The sequence below is a fragment of the Corvus moneduloides genome, chromosome 3, assembly GCF_009650955.1.
Source record: "Corvus moneduloides isolate bCorMon1 chromosome 3, bCorMon1.pri, whole genome shotgun sequence".
Classification (NCBI taxonomy): domain Eukaryota; kingdom Metazoa; phylum Chordata; class Aves; order Passeriformes; family Corvidae; genus Corvus; species Corvus moneduloides.
The window spans coordinates 76,513,743-76,535,383 of record NC_045478.1 but is presented as its reverse complement, the minus strand read 5'-3'; the positions used below and the strand labels follow the sequence as shown (position 1 = coordinate 76,535,383).

The 21,641-nt window shown below is 37.1% G+C and overlaps 1 protein-coding gene across 4 annotated transcripts in view; it reads right to left on the bottom strand.

The window, feature by feature from the left end:
- Positions 1-222: 222 nt before the first annotated feature.
- The window catches only part of LYST (lysosomal trafficking regulator), a 79,100-nt gene continuing 57,681 nt past the window's right edge, over positions 223-21,641 (bottom strand). For all 4 annotated transcript variants that reach the window (XM_032102262.1, XM_032102264.1, XM_032102260.1 and 1 more), the window contains 20 exons: positions 20,661-20,849; positions 19,784-19,929; positions 19,599-19,695; positions 18,475-18,536; positions 18,059-18,114; positions 16,913-17,065; positions 16,328-16,572; positions 15,551-15,617; positions 14,510-14,666; positions 13,972-14,112; positions 13,351-13,568; positions 11,804-12,034; positions 10,917-11,106; positions 9,925-10,061; positions 9,073-9,171; positions 5,490-5,629; positions 5,102-5,199; positions 3,976-4,132; positions 3,694-3,765; positions 223-2,339 (listed from right to left, as the gene is read on the bottom strand). In XM_032102262.1, the coding sequence (XP_031958153.1) occupies positions 2,201-2,339; positions 3,694-3,765; positions 3,976-4,132; positions 5,102-5,199; positions 5,490-5,629; positions 9,073-9,171; positions 9,925-10,061; positions 10,917-11,106; positions 11,804-12,034; positions 13,351-13,568; positions 13,972-14,112; positions 14,510-14,666; positions 15,551-15,617; positions 16,328-16,572; positions 16,913-17,065; positions 18,059-18,114; positions 18,475-18,536; positions 19,599-19,695; positions 19,784-19,929; positions 20,661-20,849 (2,794 nt within the window). In that variant the 3' untranslated portion in view covers positions 223-2,200. The remainder of the gene's footprint in view (positions 2,340-3,693; positions 3,766-3,975; positions 4,133-5,101; positions 5,200-5,489; positions 5,630-9,072; positions 9,172-9,924; positions 10,062-10,916; positions 11,107-11,803; positions 12,035-13,350; positions 13,569-13,971; positions 14,113-14,509; positions 14,667-15,550; positions 15,618-16,327; positions 16,573-16,912; positions 17,066-18,058; positions 18,115-18,474; positions 18,537-19,598; positions 19,696-19,783; positions 19,930-20,660; positions 20,850-21,641) is intronic.

Sequence of the window (21,641 nt, the reverse complement as noted above, 5' to 3'; positions counted from 1 at the left end):
ATGTGCAAAGTGACATGCCCAGAGTTTCCCACTTCCCGTCTTACACTGTCTTACCCCCTTCAGTTTAACAGACACAGGATGTAGTCCATAAACAACTTTCCCACTTCATGATTTTTAAAATATGAAAGACATGGGAATCAGCAGACTGATCTGGAGCAAGGTGTGAAAAATTCCCTAAAAGAAGAAAGTTGCAATTAAGCCAAAGACGTGTTTCTAATCATCTCAGAATGGTTTGGTACAAAGATCTGTTTATTACCCAACAATGTGACAGTGTATATACAAATACAGTGTGGAATGTGACATTTACAGGAAATTTAAGTACACCATGCACAGACACTATTGCAATGTTATTTTAATAGTTCCAGAATATTAAGCTGAATAAATATTCCTTGCTTCAAAAAATCATTTTTACTTTTACATAAAAATATATAATATTGCACTCTTTACAAGGCCAGCAGTTTTGCATATCGGTTGTAACAAGTGGAATTCTACTTTATAAAAAAATAAGCCTTTGTGAGCAACACCCCAAAACAGGGAGCACAAAAGCACCCCAAACCCATGATGTTTGGTCTTTTTTCTCTTAAACAAAGCACATCACATCAGCATGAGCCAGGAAGCTTTTCAGTCTGTATTTGGACCTTACATTAACATTTAGAGAAAAATATGACTAAAGCCATCCCATACAATGCTGCTACAATAATATGCAGTTTAAAATTCAATCCATATAGTATGCAGCCACTTGCTTAACTGAACCAATGATGAGTCTTTGTGTCATGAACTATGAGAATATTTTTCTTAGTTTTTTCTAGTTTGAAAAGTTCTTCAACCAGGAAGTCTCAAGAATTTCTGAAGACTATTTGGAATTTTAAAAAGAAGTGTGAAGACTGCTTGTGTGTGTGTGTCACCTTCGTCACAACCTGACAATTTCACATAAAGTGTTCTGAAAGCAGATGAGCTTTAAACATGAGAAGATACAGCAGTTTGAATGGCAATAGCAGAAGATGTCAGAGATGAAAAAGCAAAGCAATTTAAAAGGAAAATGTAACTACATCAGACTTGAATAGCATTCTTGCTTTACCATTCACATGACTAGTAGGCACTCACTCACGGTGTCAGGTTTAGAGGTCTTCTAATCCATCAGCTGAAATACTAATTTTTCATCTGGCCTAAGAATTCAAATTTGTTAAGCCTTTCACAAGAGCGGCTTATTTTTTCCCCTCAAAATAGCACCCAGGAATACACAACAAATTTGCACAGTGTATCTGTGTAAACCTTTCCAAATCATCTGATGCTCGTGAACATTGATTATTCAACCAGTTAGATTCAAACATTTTACAGTGTATTGAACCTCAATGACACTAGAGCAGGAGCACATCTATGCCTTCTTTAACACCTCTTTTCAGAGCTCTGGAAGAAAAGGTCTGTGTGTACATAATAGATGTTCTTCCACAGAACTGCGATAGCCAACTATCACAAAGTTAGGCAGTTCACACTGCACTGGGATCTAACCAGTGTGTTTCATGATGCCATGAGGTGTCTGCCCATCACTAAGACAAATATTTTACTTTCATCTATTGCAAAGACTATTACGTTAACAGGGAAGATGGCAAAAATTACAAATATAAAGATAACAGAAATTCAATTTTTAGCATTACAATACCATAAATGGTGCAAAAAGCACCTACTAGGTTCTTTGCTTCTTCTCAAAAAAAGCAATTTTAAGTGGTCATTGATTTTTAAGTTTTGGATTGCTTATCCTGGAGCTAACCGTACCACACTCAACTAATCAGATATACATATGCTGACATTTGAATAGATATTTACAGAATTGATGCTGCTGATATTTTACAAACGAAGAGGGGGGAATAAGCATAATCAATTTTTTTTAAATACTTCTGTGCAAGAAGTGATTTAAAAAAATATTGTTGGTGTTTTATATTGCAGCATTGAGCATTTATTAGTCACTTTGCTGGCATTGGATAATATGACCAGAGCTTCCTGCTGACCTGGATATGCTTCAAGTTTGTGCATGCACATATGCAATCTTACAACCACCTCAGGCTGCTCTTTTAAAAACACCCCTTCTATTCAGTCATTCTAGAGACATTCAAAGTACTTCAAAGTCCAGTTAAATAAGAGATCCTATAACCTATCTTGGATTAAAGTGCATCAGAGACATGAGTTAGCAGCAGACCCACTGTCACCCAGCTGCATAGCTGCTGAGGAAGGAGTAGAACATGGGCAGCTTCAAGCGCTGCTGGTCCTTGCGGCACCAGGCGATGACATTCCCATCACTGTTAGCTGTGAACAAGTGATGACCGTCGCAGGAAAATGTAAGGCTGCAAAACAAGAAAAGAGTCTGTACCAGATGTGGCTATTTATAGTGCTGGAAGACATTAAAAGCCCATGAGAGTTCAGCCAACAGAGACCAGCTGTCAGGGGAGGCTCAGAGCCTACATTAGCGTAGCAATGTTTGCATATACCTGCTTATCCATTCGTACCCAAACTGGCTGAACTACAGCTTTGGCCAGCGCTTCAACATCCCCTGTGGTTTAATACTCATTTCTTTGCAGTGTCAGAAAAAAGGGCAGGATCAGGAGCAAAATCCTACCCTCTTCCCCTCTGTTCCTGAAAGGAAGGATTTTCTACAACAGAGCTCAGTGCCCTCTCAACTTGCTTTGCGGACAAAGGCAGAAACTAAATCCATCAGATTTCATGGCACAGCACAGGACTTTTGTTCAGATGGGCATTTCTTGAGCCATAACAGGGCTAGTAAAGCCCATTACCCTTGCCATGGGTAATGTCAGAGAGCATGAAGGTCAGCATCCATTTTCTGTCACATTTAAGCAGGAAACTTTAAATTATTCAATAGCTACTAAATCGTTATCAACAAGCTTTGTGAAATATACTGCTCAAAAAAAGTAAAAAAGACAATAACTGCTATATTTTTAATTTCTAAAAAAAAATGGTAGCTTGGATTTTAAATGGTATTTCACCAACAGTCAAAACAATTTTTCAGTCATTTGTTACTACGCTAACATTAAGATGATAAAATTTGGGCATAACTCTAAGCCCTCTGTGCAGACTCCTGTACCACCGAGGATATCAGAGACTCGATCCTTTGACTGTGTTCTGGAAACACTTTCGCACAAGAACTCTGCTCATATAAATCAAGGGGACTTAGAGAAAACTAACTACACAAGCCCTCCAAAATGGCAGCTTCCAGGCTACTCTGAGTTCACCCCTTTCTCCACCATTTCCCTCCAGTATCAGAAAAGAGGGTGAGGGAAAAGGCAGTACTTTCATTTAATTTTAAGGAAGAAACACTCCATCTATTTAAGTCTGACAAAGTTAAGCTAATCTCATTTTAATGCAGCTTCTGAGGAAAAATATTGAATTTAGAAACAAGAGGAATAGATTTTATTCTGTTTTCAAGGGAATCCTGCTAATTTCCATCTGCCAGCAGCAGAAGCTAGCTATTACTGTCATTACAAATACAGTACACTTGTGCTCACTTTGCTTTCATGAATAATTAGTAGGTTTGTATTACTCTTTTTAGACATGGGTGTTTACCTCCTATTTTCATGTTCAAAACTCAAGACTATTTTGTTGTGGGTTTGCTTTGTTTGTGGGTTTGTTTTTTTTTCCCCCAAAGAGAAAAATGCATTCATTTTATACTTAAGATCTTTTTACCTTACAATAGGTTTGGCTGACTTTGAAAATGTTATTTCTCGTACTGGCTTCAAGTCCCATGTACTCCACAGTCTGAAAGAAAGAGGCATTTTTCTTCACACTTGCTTTTACAAATATTTCAGTGATAAACAATCTATTTAGCAACTGCTAAGACTGGGAGCTGAGTAACAGCTTGTCCACATTCTTTAAAGCCAAATACCAGCATGATGTTTGGCTACATGCTCTCAAACTGTGAGCCTAAGTTATAGAGCATTTTAATAAATAAACATTTCAAATGCTTACCTTACAACTCCATTTTCAAGGCCCCCTGCAATCACATTGACAGACACACCTTCGGGCTGGTTAGAGAAAGCAACTGAGCAAATACTTTCCCTGCAGTGCACGTGTCCAACAAGATCACCATTAACTGTCCAAAGTCTCAAATCACTGCCTCCTCCAACTGCAACAAAACATAGCATGGGAGTATTAAAAAAATAAAACCAGACCACAGTTAAGTCTGTAGTACTTAAATATTCTGTGCAAAGAATTCAGCTTCTTGAGAGCTCATAAGGTTTAAATGACTGAGTGATGTCTGCAATTACTTCTCTCTCTCTGTGACAGGAAGCACGCAAACCACCAAGCCACTGCAGTGATTTAGAAGCCATCACATCATATTTATAGAACATTTTACTTACAAAACACTACATGAATTTACTTTTAATGACCAATTTTCATGTACTAACAGTGAAGGCACTAAGATAGCATTTATACTAGTTATTTAAGCAGTTGATTCTCATACCTCACCTTGCATTTTAAGCAAAACACTTGAAAAATAGCAAGCAGTTCTCTTACTTGGTTGTCTGGCATTATTTGATTCTGTCAAAGAACTAATAACCCAATTACTGCTTTTGTCTTAAAAGGAAATGTAATGTTCCCTTACTAATTAAAGAATACAGTGCTTTTCAGAAAAAAAAATTAATTTGTGAGCTATAGACTTGGAGACTTTCAAGTCCATTTAAGTTTAAAAATCTAAATATTAGGTTTCTGAAACTGCCAGAATAATGTCCCCTTGCCCGTGCTCTGTAATACACTGTACTCCCCTGAAAAACTTTTGACAACAAACCTCTGTTAAAATGAACACAGCCAACATCACAAAAGTGTGAGTCTCCCAGGAATCTTTGAAATTTCAAGTCTTTTTATAAAGAGACAAGCTGTTGGCCTTCGTATCTCTACATTAAATTCAAACACCTGCCTAATCACTTCTGGAAAAATTTGTATGTTACTATGTAAAAAAAAAGCAAAATATTGCTCCTGTATGACTGAATGAATCCTCAGATGATTAATACACACTCAGTAACTAATTTAATTACAAGTCTCATGATTTATTGGGTCTGCAAGTCAAAACAGCTCTCTTGACTGACAAATATACCTGAATCACAAACTGTTGCAATATCACCAGTGGTTTCACTAGCTGAAACTGCAGTCACAGGACTCTTGTGTCCAGCCAGACTCTGGACATAGCACAGCCTGAAGAAAACAAAGGGAACAAGCCTAAATTTCAGACTCAAATGCAGAAAAGGTCCTTTGAGTAAAATATTAAAAAGAGTTACATTAATTTCAATTAACATTTTGCTCAACTATGATATTTTTCATATTCACTATAAAATTTTAGCACCTTTTATGAGAAAAAACAGTAAGGGTTTGACTCCACAATAAGATACACACAGAACAAATTCAACTTCAAAAGGGCCAAGATACCCAAGAGTGGGAAAACCTGCATTTATAAGAAAGCTATGGAAGGAGTTACAAACTTGTACCTGTTCAAATCCCATATGATGCAGGTTCCATCTTTGCTGACACTTATCATTATACTGTATGGTTTGCACACAAACAAGCTTGTTATTTCTGCTGTGTGTCCATACAGATGGACTTGTGACTCCATTTCTATCTCTGAAGGCTGAAAAACAGCAAGATAAAACAAAATCTCATTAAAAAGAAAATTAATGTCTCTTTCTTTAAAAAAGATAAGCCTAGTTTAATTTGTCAATTTCAAAGGATGGTTCCCATTGCTTTTAATATCATTTTAGCAACTATGTTCATGCTTTATTATGTTCAACACTGACAAGACATAGACATCATTAATGTTCAACTTCTTGCTTCCAGTGCTTTAGCCTCGGCAAATACATTGATGTGATCCAATGAACTGAAATGAAAAACCACTGTAGTTCCAACTCAATTACACACCTTGAAGTCGGCTGATTTGTTTTCTGTAAGACTGTTCTTTCCATACGACAGGGAAATGACAGGGAAATATTTTAGCATCTAGTGGAAGCACTTGGAAACATAAAAGGAAAACCCAGCTCAGAAGTTGTCGCTCTCTGAACAGCGAATTACACTAGGAATTCCTCAAGTTGGTGCCAAGTTCTTCAGTGATACCAAGTTGGAAAAACATGCAGGAAGTCAAGTTTAAATATAGAAATTGCTAGGCAAAAATTAAAGCAGCAAAATTTAACACCAAACTACACTTTTTATTCAAGTTATATATTTGAAATTATTCAAACTTCCTGAAAACTGGCTAAGTTGAAAGAGCTGCTTAATCACAGTGCTAATGCTTTATTTAAGACAACTTGCTGTACAGAGATTAGAATAATCTTTGTAAAGGAAGAGAACAGTTTTCTGCTTCTTTCCTCACACGTCAGAGCACATCATCTGCATTTTTGTATGAAGGTACAGGATGCCTACCTATAGCAGGTCTACAAAAACACCTTGGAAGTTCAAACAGACAAGATAAAAGTACACATATGCTCAACTCACAGGTTGTAGAAAATTTACATGTCTTTGCACAAAATATAATCTGTGTAATACTGAAAAAGGCAATGCACTGTCTGAGAAAAAGAAAAACCTGCTAGTTTGCTCTTGCTACTGAGCATCTCATCCATGTAAGACATTTATGAAAGTACCCAGGTGTCATTCTCAATGACACCTCACATATAAAAATCCTTCTTTAATCCTTCCTCAGTTAAGAGAAAATTTACCAAAATTTTCTATAACAGCAACAAACAAGATGTGTGTTTTTATGAAGAACTGATTTTGATAACCCTTTTACTGTGCTCCTGCCACTTCCTTTAAAGCATTAACACTTGATCTGCATTTCAACACTTGAACTGAAAGCAGCACCCACATTTAGCAGCTTCTCTCTACTGTACTAATAGCATGATTCTTATGATTCTTATTGTGACAACACTGCAATGAGACAAGCTGGAATTCTAACACCAACTGTATTAAAAGTTATATTAAGTTCTTATATTAAGTTAAGAAACAGGTGCTTCTCATGCCTGAAGTGTTGTTCCATTCTTACTTCCCTCCTGTTTTTAGGTGAGAACCCCTACAATGGTATCTAGAAGTGGGAACACCTGCACGTATGTGCCTACCTTTAAACAGCAGCTCTTTCTGCCTACAGCACTCAAGCGGGGAACTGAAGTGATCACTTCCCAGTTTTACTCAAACAAGTCCCTCAAGAGCACTCTGTTTGCAAGACACCTCTAAGAGTCAGCAAGTGAAGGCTGACGTAATATGTACAACCAGACACCTGTGGCTGAAGGTGTCATGCAGGTGTCACTTATTGTCAACACAGATCACAGTGTCAAAGCAGTACTTCACAGGGTTTTGACCATCGTAAGGCAAGGAAAAACAGAGCACATGTTGAAGCACAACATGGAGGCATTCTTTAATTCTGACAGCATGCCTTTGAGTTCCCATATCCAATTTACGTGATACCTATTTCATGCCCATGCATTGCACTTATACAAATGTGAAACAGGGCAAAATATTCATGTTTCAAGTACTGCATTGAAACAAACTGTTCACTTTATCGCTGATCAGCTGACAAGATGGATACAGAGCAGATGTCAGGAAGCACATTTGCATTCCCTGCAGCCCTGACTTGGGTAACTGACTCAACAACAGGAGCTACAAAATTGACACAAGGTCCCTCTGCCTGGGGCACATAAAACTGTCAGTGCTGAGAAATTCAGCAAAAATGGTCTCAAAGAACATCATCTGTGCAGATGAACAAAAATCACTTGTTTCTAGGAAGCAGAAGGAATTCAAGAATCATAACCCCACTAACTAGAGTTTCTTTTCAGCTTTGCAGGAGGCAAGTATATTTAATTTCTACTTTTAAAAAAAATTAACTGGAATCCAAGTCTCAGTACAGATTATTTACAAATTCACTATTCTGGTGAGCAGTTAAGGTGCCTGCCTTAAGATCCAACTAACTAAAGCTTGCAGGCTTCAACCTCTACTTCATTTTCTGTACTCAGAGTGCTGCTGAGCTTAGGAAGTATGAGTGGCAGATCACCAGAAACTGGAAGAAAGCCAAGGGGAAAATTTTTTTTAAAATCACTGTGTTTATGCTCTTCTTAGTCTAAGCATCTGCTGTTTGTCACTACTGAAAACGGAAAACTGGGTAGGCATAGCAGATCATACCAAGGTTCTCTCTAGCTCATGCTAATGTAGTGATTCAAGAGCATCAAGGAGTACAATGCTACAAATGTTTGCTAATGCCTGTATCAAGCTACATCTAGGAAATCAATTTAGTTCAGTTTTTGCTATGGGTAATCCTGCAGACACACCTAAAATGAGCTGTTAGGAAAGTTGCCTACTCTTTGTTAAAACTATGGAGAATAGAAGTTACTGCTAAACAAAGTATGAAAGCTTCAGATGGAAGGTTCAAAACTCAGAATCAGATTTTTAATCTGGAGTTCTATTTATGCTTTCTATTTTTTTCTATTTATACCATGATTATTAGCAAACAGTATCAAGGGAGTTTCTACTATTCTCAGTATTTTCCACTAACAGATTAAGTTATGCAAGTTACTGTCTCCCTTCCCTACTCACAGCTTTTCCCCTTGGAGAATATGACAAAGTAAAGAGGCTGGGTGGTTAATACATACACTGTCTGAGAATTCATCCTGGCTCTCTGTAGTTTAAGTGCCTTCTGCACTTGAATGATTATTTACTTTGGGGAACTGCATTCTATAGTTTCAGTTAAAACATTGAAAGGCTCTGTCTCCTTCAGAGAAAAAGTTACTCCTTAATGCAGGGAGCTTCACTGTGGCAGAGACCTTCAATTCCAAGCCCTGGCCTGAACACAGTCAGAGCTGTACACGTTGTGCACTCAGGTGATGAGGGCTGTTGTTGTAAACAACAGCTTAAGAAAAACACACAAATGTGCTGAGATGTCAGAGGAGCCTTTAAAAATAAATACTAAAAATGCATGTAATTTTTTTAGCAATTATCCAGAATATGCCTCTTTCTCATTTTTCCTCTTAAAAAAAAAGACTGTAATAGTGAATACACCTAAACCCTTAATTATGAATTCCATCCAATGCAACTTACCGTACTGCTAGTGAATCTGTTCATATATGCTGTGATGACACCGGATTTACTACCTGTGAACAGCTGACAACTGTCTGGCACCCAAGCACAACTTGTTACCTTGAAAAGACAAACAAAGCCAGAAAAAATTGAAACAGAAAAACTATTCTAACTGCTGGTTTCATTATGGCACAGCATTTGGTCAATCTGATTCTTTATTAGTTATCCTAAGAAAAGCTATGTAAAACACCTAAAAAACTAAGGAAATCCAAGGGCTAAAATACAGCTGCTCTACATCGTATTTGTTACTATGTCAGAAACAAAGTAAAGAGAGAGTTCTATGCAGCCTAAAATTCACAGCTAAAGAGCAGTGAACTAGAGCAGACTTCAAGATCTGCAACTACATCAGCCACCAAAAATCTTTTTGGCAGCATTTTACTGCTCACTGGCATATGATGGAGATAATGCTGCATTCCCTAGCAATCTTTTAGACAATCTTTTTCAAATGGATCCTAAACTATAGTGGAGTTGTTCTTCTAACATGAAGCACCTGTATTTTTTTTCTGTATTGATTTTTTCTGGGACAGAACTTAAACTTTTTTAAGTCCACAGCAATAGTCTATAGGAAGGAAAATCTACAAAAAATCGAACAAATTCAAAAGGAATCTTCATCTAGTACAGGAAAACAACCAGGAACAAGATACAGTGGAGCCATAAGGAACACATTCCAGAGGAAATCAAAAAGATTAAAAGGAGTTGTGATTGGATGCTCATCTCCAAAAAAAGCTAAAGCAAGAGTACCTACTGCTGCCAAGTCAAGCCACTAAAACTACCAGTATTAAATTGAAGAGCAAAGGAATGACTTCTTTTTACCTGATGGAGCTGTGAGCTCTGTATAAAATTCACTGGAGGTTCACTTTGCTTGCTTTTCAGTCGTAAAATGTTATCGGCATATCCCCAGCTCAGGATCGCTGACCACTGAATGTCAGTGCTGTGCATGCTCCTCACGCCTGAAGGAAGGCACGTAAGATGTGTCACACACACAGCAAGACTCAATCACTTTAAGAGTCAACAACAAAAGTCTCAGGTGCACATTTTATCACAAGCTAAAATACAAAACCCTCCCAAGTTTCAAAATAAGATATTTTCCATTAGGCTACATAATCTGTAATGTATTATAAACAAACACAGTTTTCAGAGACCGAATGAACATTTGGTCTTCTCCAAAGACAGTTTGCAACCTGGACAAAACTTTTTTGCAGAAGCATTGCATCTCTTGAGAACAGCTAGAGAAACAATTGGTCATAACTCCAAGGAAAATGTTACTTGTTTTTGTTGATTAAATGTGATTTACTTTTGGAAAACCTGCACTAGAATATGCTACCAAGAAAACAAAAGAGATTGTGAGAACCTGCTTGTATATTCTCAACAAGAATCCCTCCAAGAAGTTTAACTGAAAGCAGAAGATCCTTCGCCTCTGCCTCTTTACTGCTAACTTTTCTCATTGTCTGCCTCTAAAATCCATTTCCTAAGTTTTCCTTTCTGTTGCCACAGGAGTTTTTTCAGCTGTTCTTCAGTTCTTGGACTCAATCTGCTGGCAAGTTCTAAAATTAAATCCTCACGCTTCAGTCACTTCAATGAAAAATATGAACTTAATTACAGAATGCCTCTACTGTAGTTTTGACTTGAAAATTACAAGTAAAATCCACAGTAAAGATACCACACACGTGTAAGATGTTAATGGAATTATAAACTAATCTTTGGCAAAAGCAACTAAACTTAGAACAATAGTAGCATTAGATTTAATTTTTCCATGGCTCATTTCACATATACTGTGCATATAGAGAATAAGCACAAATTCATACCTTGCTCCTTGCTATATATCATCAAAAGGCAAAACTTGCTGGACAAACCACAGATAGCTTTAGTTGGTAAAGCTTGGAGAGAGCCAAACCTTTCTCCATGTGGTTGGCTAAAGCAGACAACAGGGTCTGGAGCACTTGGGGAACCAACGTATTCTCCCCATTTCAAGCCTTTTATCCATGGTAACGGACTCTAAAACAAGCATAGATAAGGTTCAAAATTATAGAAGTTTCAGAAAAAAATAATTTCATTAGTAATGGAGAATGATTCATGTCACTTTCCTGTAAGCAATCACATGTTAAGGACAGCTGAAATATTTATTCTAAAACCAATAGAAAGATGAGTTCAAAGCACTGCAGTACCATCAGTTAAACTGTTAACTTAAAGGTAGTTCTACTACCTCTTTAAAGGCATAGGCAGCAAGCTTCTAGTTCAGATAGTTTAGTGAAAAATAAAGATTTCTCTAAATCCAAGGATTCAGTTTCTGACTGGACTTTGGCAAAAACAAGTGTTTGAAGTGAAGAAAGTTTAATTATCCTACAGGCAGTAAAAAAGCTGAGGATGGAAGAAAGCACAGTATGTGTTCGCCTGCTATAGGTCTGCACATAGATTCCACAATTCATCACTGAAAGTATAAAACTGGTTAAGTGAAATGCTTTCCAACACCTATTTGCCAAAACCAAGATAAACTCAGATCTCAGTTTACACAAAATATTACAAATCCATGAAAGTAATTTTCACTATCACTTACTAATTTTGTGTATTTTCTTTACAGTACTATACAGCAAGTAGCACTTTCAGGGAGAAAATTCTAAACCAAGGATACATGGTACAATAATTACAGCATATGAATAGTAATTAAACCATCTTGCAACTGAAAATTACATACTGGATAGATTATTTCTTTAGTGTGTTCTCTGGTTTCTCTGAAAGCGAACTGCACTAGTAATCCCATGGCAGCAGGAAGTTCTCCTTCCATGATAAGCCTGGATCCAGGTCTACTAACATGTGCTGCATGGAACAGCTGGCGAGGCGTTTGCCCATATGTTTTTATCATTGTTTCAAGGGCTCTTCTCTGAACAGGATCTTCAACAGCAGAAACATCCATCCCAAAATAGGTCTACAGGGAAAAAAGAAAGGGGATGGGCAAGAATAAGCTTGTCAGGTTTGTCTTTGGGAAAGATTTTGCAACACGTACACACAAATTCAGAGGCATAATATTGAGTTGTTTGCTTAAGATGTGGACCAGAAGCCGTCCCACAGTGACTGATGATTAAAGAGCCACTGAGAACAGTAACCTTGTCATGTCCTCTTCATTGGAATAAACTACCACTTCAAGGATTATCATATAAGCTGCTCCTACATCTAATGCCATGACTAATTTCTGTCAAAAAGGTTTTCTTTGAGACCTTTACCAATCTGCAAAACTGGAAGGGTTGCTGATGATAAACAAAAGAATTGGAAAGAACTGGAAAAGTTTATTTCCTTAACCTCTTTTTAATGAGCATATTAAAGCTCTCTTTTGGGCTAAGGAAGGAGAAAGAAACCTCATACTTCAAGAGAGTGGAAATTATTTCCTTTTACTTGTCTTTTTCATGCCTCTCCAATTGTGCACCACACACTTTTCCTCAGTCACACCAAAGGCCTTGACTTTTCACTTTAAAAAATGAAGACAATCTTAACATTTGAAGCTCAGGATACTAACCTAAACAATACTTAAGCACAAAAAGAGGAAAAGAAAGGGAAGTATTCAGATGGCTACTTGAAAAAGCCATCACTGCCAAACACTACTGTTTTATTCGCTTTTCCAGCCATAAACAAACACTTAAAACACAAAACATTTGAATGCATTTAAAACCAGGACTACCTGCTGAGCAAACCTTGTGATATTAAGGATTGAAGCTAAAAAATACAATCCAAGATATCCATGTTACAATAAAGTAGTGAAACCCTGGAAGTCTTTACATTCAATGAAGACTTACTTGAAATTAAATTTACTGTAGAGAAAAATGCTCATTAGAGGGACAGAACAGAAGACATGTATGAAGTAAAACACAATGAGCCTAGGACAATCAGAACTATTTTAGTCCTATCAAAAGCTGCAGCACCACCTGCCTAAATTAAAGGCTTTTGAATTAGGCAGAAGCAGATACACACAGTTAAAATAATCAGACTACTGCAAGCCACTGCAAACAACTATCCACAGGGTTTAACCCCCAGACCTGATCATCCCCCACACCTAGCTCAAGGCAAGAAAGAGGAACAATTCACCAAGTCTCACAATACTCCCTGGGATCTTACAGTTCGACATTGAAATGGTTAAAGCCTTTTCTTATTCTTCAATACTTCATGAGCAAGAGATCTTGTTTTCCAAGCAAGCCAGACCAAACTCTCCCCCATTAAGTTACTAAGGACAGTGAACAAACAAATACTTACTGCAGGATGAAAGACATTAATAGCCTGAACAGAGGCCTTGCCTTTTTGCTTATAACCAAACACCAAGTCAATCCAGTGACAGATTGTCTGAGAAACATGATCAGACTCCAAAGCCTGACGATGAATCAAGATGAACAGACGAGGATCATTACGAGCCCAAGGTGGAAGATTGACATGGTTAACTCTGTCACCATTTTGACGCACTCCAAAATCAAAACCTAGAATCAGGGGAGCGAATAATCCAACATTTTAGTTGACAGTAACTTCAAAAAGGTCTATAGGGTTGTACAAAATTTAACAACTAAGCACAGTGATTAACAATCAACAAAGCAGCATCATTAGCAAGTCTCTCCAAAACACATTCAGCTGTACATACTCATTCAAATGGAAAAATGAGAAAACAGCAAACTCCTTTGCCCCACTGACAAAATTAGGGAAAAACTTAGCTTAACTCCCACATAGCAGCTTTTTTAGCATATCCCACAAATTTGTGCCAGATTTCTCCCATACATCTACAGCTTAGCATATTCAGCCAAGGGATATAAATGTTCTCAGTTTCAACCCATATGCTCAATCATACAACTCTTTTGGGTATATAGTTTTGTTGTTCTCTTAGTATACCTTCTCTGTTAACTAGAAAGTCAGGAAGGTAGAAAAATTCTGGTATAAGCTCCTTTACGTCAGTCATTGATTCATACGAAGAGAGCCGCCAGGTTGTATTGGTAGAGTGAAAAGTTCTGTCTGGGATGTCAAAACTTTGATCTGTAAAGAAATCCAAACTCAATTGTTACATTGATGATGAACCCTAACAGTTGCACATCTGCAACTTCACATAGTTAACTACCCTCCAGTTAGCTGAGAGCATTTAGAATTCTCTTATCTCAATTGCTTTGTGTTACACATGGACTGCAAGTCAAATAAAGGTCAGATTTTTATGCTATAGAAACAAAGGTATAAACATCAGATGAACAGCTTTATGGTCTAGCTTGATAATTTCAGGAATGGATCTACTTACTGTTAAAGCATACCAGATTAAATTTTACTGAGCTCAGCTGTTTGGAACTGAAAAATTATGCTAAATAGGGCAAAATACAGCAATCCTGGGTCATTGGAACAAGGCCCAGATATGAAAGGCAAGTGCAAGCAAATGTAACCTTACCTTGATAAGCTAAAAACATTTTAGTAAAAGGTGGCAGCCTAACTAGGAAATGAAGCACAGTTCCACTGTTAGAATAATGAGATCCATAGTGATATGGTTGTACAGGGGGCATTGGATCATCCTCTCGTGCTCCTTTACGGTACTCTTCCTCTAAATACTAGAAAAATAGTAGAGAAAAAACAAAAAAAATCACAAACCTCCTCCTTAGATGCATTCCAACAACAAAAATAAGAGCTTGCCTAAATCATTTAGGAATAAACTCTCAAACTTTTCAGGAACATACATTTTAAAGTGATTTGGAATCAAATACACTTCTAAATGTTTTAAGACACACAATCACTTTTACAATCCAGTTAGGTATTGAAGTCTTTAGCCAATTTAAATGACCTATTTTCCACTATTTATTACTTTCACTTTTCCCCACTTCCCCCTCTTGTTTTCTAACACAGCAGAGTCATGGAAAAACAGTATTTGCAAATAATACACCAACCATGGTGACACAGACAAGTTTGAAAGTCCAGCTGCAGATGCTTTAATTCCCCAGTATGTTGCTATTTCCTACAGCCTTTAATACATGTTAAAGAGGAAAAAAAAAATCAAAAAGCATCATTATCATTGTAGGGCATGTTAAAATAACAGAGTATGTGAGGGAAAACAGCCTTTCTGTTATCAAACAGAACAAATAGCTACAAATTCCACCAAAGTAATGTCAAGTAAACAGCAGTAAATTATCTTCCTTATCTTTAGCGTTCTTTAAATGTACACATGTTCCAATATGAGGCGGTACCCATTTAAATTCCTCAACAGTATCACATGGATAGGCTAAATTGATTTATGATTTTGGGTACAGGAACAAACACAAGTTCCAAGCATGTCATAAAACAATTCCCAGGAAATGTTTCCTGGAAATAAGAGTTCTGTAGCCAGGAAATACTGTATTTGTGGTTTATTCTTCCCCAATAAATATACATTACAGAAACTAAAGCCACTGTGTCATTTATACATGGGACAAAGGCAAGAAGAAAAAGTTATCCAAATTACCTTGTAAGTATCCACATAACGATCCTCTTTTTCTTTAGACTGCACAGCTATTGGTTTGACCAGGTTTCTGCAACAGAAGCAGTACTGATATGTTGTAATTTTTATTACAATATTAACACAGATAATTTAATAATACAATATTAAGAATAATGCCTTTAATATAATTAAAAGGACAAGGAAAACATAACATTTTTCATGAAAGTTCAGAAAAGAAAAGAACAACTTTTAGTTAGTGCTAAAGGGAAACTCAGATCCACAGCACAGTTAACAGGCAAGCAAATGCCAAGTGCCTCAGTCAAATCAGAGGCCTCCTATAAAGGCAGACTTAGTGCACACAAATGTTAAATCAGCTTAACAGAAATTTATTAGGGTGGGACAATTCACTCAAATCCATTCGCAATGAAGACTGATTTTGTAACTGCCCAAGTATTTTACAATATTATTTCCTTTTCTATTTAATTTTCGCTAATTGGCCAGGAAGTCTGTAATCATGTGAATTTAAACATACAGCTTCTATGTTAAATCTGTGAACTATACATATCCTATTAGGACAATGCAAGTCCAATACGTTCCATTTGCATCTCCACACCTGTTTTATTTCAATATCCCAGGCAAAGCAGCCACTTACTGTAAAAGCCCAAGTTATTACAGATGAGGCTTGTCCCTGAACAGTTCCATTTGTTCGTGTCTGCAGTTTAGTACAACAAAGCTAAAAAGCTATATAGGGTGATCAGTTAAAGTATTTGGAAAAAAAGGGTTTCAAGCATTTCATATTACCTATATACCGAGGGATCATTTAGGTCCAGCGTTTCATTGGTGTAGTCAGAAAGTATAAAAGGAAATACTGGATATTGCATGAGATCATTGAAGGAACGGCCCGCATGTTTGTTTAAATGAGTCAGATATTCAAAGTTAGTAATCTGTCCTGTGCACCACAGGTGGGTCAAAGCAGTAATGTTTCCATATTCCAAAAGGTTAGGCAAATTGTTAGTCAAGATGTTGTGGTACACATCATCACGGACCTAGAAGGAAATACCATACCTTTAATCACACAATTTAAAAGGTTAAAACTATCAAGACTAAGTTTCTCTCATTTTACGTATTTCCAGATATCTACTGTAATAGAATAATGTCTAGGATTATTAAGATTCTTTAATGTCTTACTATATCAGATGTGTTTTACAACATGCCTATGATTGTCTAGAAGTTTAGCTGAGAAGTTCTTTCAAAGGTATTAGGCAGAATTTAATTAGCAGCAACAGTCCATGCAACAGGTCTCTTTAAAAACTAAGGCATGAATATACATGTTATAAAGACACAGCAAAATACTTTGGTGCATTACTCTGCATTGGTGCACAGTACCTTTGTATTATCAAAAGCCAAGAGTAAAGTTCTGCCATTTGTTAGAAAGATTTCCACAGCATTGTCTCTTAACTGCCACCAGCGCTTATGAACTTCCTTAATTTCCTCATAGGTCCAAGAAAATGATGCTGGTTCAGTTTCTCCATGAAAACTCTGTAGAATTTGCAATTTAAAAAGTAATTTTAAATAGTGGATTTTCCAAACAAGAAACCCTTCAATGCAGCCAGTTTATAACAATACAGCATATCATAAGGCAAACTTTAATTTTAATGCAATGCTTTAATACTTCGTTGTGATTTTCTTTAGCTACTTTCCCCATCCTCCACTCTCCTCAAGGCAGTGGGTAGAACATCACACATGCTCCTCAGCTGCTCCAGTTCCCTATCCAGCACTAGCAAGCAATGCCACATTTTCACTGGCTCTTAAGCTAAAATACTGGACAGCCAATCAGAGCAAGCAAAGCTTTGTTGTGAATCCCAGCTCTGACAGTTCTGTGAAGGACAAAGCAGCTGGTAGCATCCTAAACCACAGGAGCTGTCTGTTTAGTAGATGCAAGGAAGAGCTCTGTAAAAGCAGTTTAAATCTTTCAGGAATGCAATCTATATCTTGATTACTTTTACATGTCTGTTGGATGGATAAACAACACATCAGAAGGATTAGGTCAGTTCCCATTTCCTTCATGAAATAGTCCTCTTGAATAAGGGAAGAGCTAGAACATCATATATAATGTAAAAGTCAAGATTCAGATGCTGTGGAGCACAGCACAATTCATAAACTTTTGAGTTTCTGCACTTCATAGTGTTCCAGCTTCCACTAAGGCAACTTCTCAGGTGCAGATCAAAGCAAACTCTGTGCATTTGCTGATTAACTCAAAGCAATGGACTGCAAGGTGCAGAAGCCTCTCACATCACCCCTTCCTCATTCCCTCCCAGTCTCAGGCCCAGGCCCACATCTTTCCTGTTTTCTTCTATCACCACCAATTCCATAGCCAGGGCTATGCAACACAAACCAAACTAATCAGTTTGGTTGGCTTTGTCCAGAGATCTCTAACTCTAGTGCTACTGCCACTGAAATTGCTGAAGAAGAAAGCTACTCATGGCCATAGTCTGGAAAAATTAAAGCTGGACAACATGTTCTGACACTTACCGAATTTTCAATTGTGTCTGAAGCATTATCTTCTACAAAATACATGCCACATTTTCCTACAGCAAAAAAGTTATAAAAACGTACATGATATTGCACAATGCATCTTTGGGTTATATAAACATTATTCAAGAGTTAAGAATGCTAAGAATAGCACCTGGGGCAAGACAGTACTTAGCAGAAATACAATTTATCATTCCACATATTTTAGCAAGTGGTCTGCAGATCTTAAAACTTAACGGCAGTTCAAACAGCACTCATGCAAACAGTAAAGAAGAAAGGCAAAATTGACATATAAAGTATCTAATCCACAAGAAGGCAGGCAACAGCTCAATTACTTAAAAAAACTAGCCAGGTTTATATATACAGCAGAATCTTACACCAAAAATATATTTATAAAGACTGAAAATTCTACTTACCTAGCAACAGTTCACCAGCAGTCTCTCTAGAAGGTGCTACACTTACACATCTTCTATTAACTCTGAAATATTTCAAAGTGGAAATGCTTATGGATTATGGTAACGCCTATCCTTACAGAGTTATGTACCTTTCAGCAGACCTAAAACTGACCTAAAGTGTGGTTTTGTTGAGGTGGACATAAAAGCATGCACTAGTCATAATCCATAGTCGAGAAAGGTAGAAAGATTTTTTATTTTCTCTACTGCTATCCTTATACCTTTTCACAGATGCTGTGGCCTAATTGAGATTGGCTGCTTAGCAAACAATGACAAGGCTGTCTAACAAACAATGACCATTCAGACAGCAAAACAATTAGCTATACAAGCAAAAACATAGGTGCTACATATTATCCACAAGCTCTTCCTTGTACACTCTCAATGTCCCATAACAAGAACATCCTCCCCTTGTGTCCAGAACATCTTCTCTCATTGACTATCTTCTTGGCCTTCTCTGTGGATTTCACTGTAATATTCTCATGGGTAAATTCTTACTGGCTTCAGGTCTGACTCTGTGAGATTGTCAGTCCAGCTGTCAACCTCCTCACTAAAGCCAACAGCCTCCAAGGTTACAGCTGAAGAAAAACTGTCCAACGTGACTAATGGTTCATATCCCAAAGAGGAAAAGAAAATAGTACCTCAACTTTCTAGACTTGCTCATTAGTCTATTTTGCATGTATATTTCTTTGGATGTGTTTTAGGCTGTATTAACAGGTGGCAAATTGACTCAACTGCAGAGTTGAGTAATGCAACGATAAAAGCAGAGAGGATGAAAACACAATTTGCTTTTGAACACTGATGGAAAGACCTACCAGATCTTAGATATCTAGGACAGTCAGAGATACTAAGTGAAAATCAGATATCCTGTCCGGTTATCCCACAAAAGTCTTATCCACAGCACACCAGATGGTATTTGGTAGCTCTAGTATTTTGCTTTAGAGTAAAGCAAGAAGCCTACTGTTTTTGTCACTTGTCTCATTTCCCACTACCTTTTTAAAAAAAATAGTTTATTTAGACAAAAAAGTGACAGCTGTTTCATTCGATTAGGAAAAGATAAGAAAGGGAAGCAAGTGCTATCCAAAACTTACCTTATATGTTCACTTGCAGCTTTGTCCTTTACAGTAGAGGAGTGAGAAGAATGTGTTTTGTCTTCAAATAAGTAAGACAATGGAGTTTTAATCACACCTATAAAGAAATCACAAATAATAAGGTACCAAGAGTCATTACAATTCAGACATTACACTACATCCAGCATAGAAGATGTTTTAATTACCTTCTTGTTTTTGCCTGTCTGGGAGAAGGTATTTGTTTGGAATAGTTAGGTAGCACCTCTGCAAGCGGCGCCTCTCTCTGTTTGGGCCCTCTGTTGGATCCAGTTGCCAAGAAGTTGGGTAATAGACTGGGTCATACCAGAGTGCACTGACAAAAAAAAAAAAAAAAAGGGTTAGGAGTTTGGCAGCAGAGGCAGAATATGCACTTATTAATTCTGTTCTTCTTCAACTACTACAAAGATAGAAGTTGCACAGTAGTACACAGGACAATTACTTCTGAAAAAATACTGAGACTAAATTCTGTAGTTTATTTTCATGTACTATTCCACTGAATAACTGCTTACAAGCTTCTGCTGTAAGACCATTCTGAAGCTACTCTAATGAAAACAGCAATACAATGCATCCAACATTATTTTGAAAACTCTGCTGCTGCAAACATGAGATAATACTAGTTCTGCAGTGATGAAAATAACAGTTTGGTTTGTTATCAACATTAACATCCTTTATTCTACACTATTTAGTGAACAGTGCATCTAGATGCTAATACAAGCAACATTACCCCAAAAAAATTTTTTTACTCCATCTATGTTGGGAAAGATATGAAAACTTTAGGACACTCTTCATTTTACTGGGCACAGCAAAATGTATATGATGAAAAAAAAAACTGTCTAAATGGCATAGAAATACTACTTGGCTACTCACCCAAAAAGATAGGGTAAAAAAAAAAATCAAGTCTTTTATAAGTCTTACTATCAGATGGTTAGCAAAAGTAATTCTAATTTTAATATCATCTCAATTTCACATGCCTCTGAGTAGCATGAGAAGTGCATGTCAGGCATCAAGTCTCTCTCACTTTTTCATCGAGATGAGAAAACTCACCGATCGTGGGTAAGCTGCTGAACAAGTTCCTGCCAATGTCTGCTGGCACTTAGCTCTGCCTTATACATTCCCCTGATGTGCTGGATTACTTTCTTCCTTTCCATTCCTTGTGACAGCGACACAGCTTGTGTGATGTCTCCAGCTATTTTAGAAATGTCTTTAGATTTTGTATCTAGACGTTGAAAGAGACTGAGGAGGAGAGTTGTGTTTTAAAATGTCAGATAAACACACTGAAAAGGGAAAGACACCAATATGCCTTATAAAATACAATCAGTTTAGCAGTAGATATGTAGAATTCTTGTTACAGCAGATGCAGAGCAACTTAGCCTACATGAGATTCATGGACACCTTCTGCTTCTTAGCCATCAAAAAACCTATTACTTTTGGCCAAAGACAAGACAAGCCAGTCAGAAGATCAATGGCTATGTATTACCATGCTTGACTAATTCATGTATACTCATTACAGTAAAAATCTGGAGTAAGGACACTAATTTACCACTGATTAAATCTCCTAAGCCACTGAACATAATGAAGTCTTAACACTTGTCTGTGTGGACTTGACTGAGCTGACCTTTACAGTTACTGCACTTGCCTACTTTAAAGCACATTGTGTGTGCATCTCAAATCTGATTTTTATGGCAAAGCCTGAAATGTAAATTAATGGAAAACTCAATCTACCACAATGTACAGAAATTTACAATTAGGCCAAGGAGCAGCAGTCTACATAGGTCACAAAAGTATTCAAATTGTATACTGAATACAGTATTTTATTAGTTGAAAATCAGGGTTAGTTGCAGGGACATTTAATTGCACAGACCACAGCAACAGGAGAAGTGATTGGACAGATGCAGTAGTCGTAAAATTAAGGGTGAAATGCCAAATGTGGAAAAAAGCAATTCAGTATTCTGAGGTTCACACAATGCCATTTATTATGCAACCTACCAAAATGTATATGCCTGTAATATAACAGTAAACTTAAAA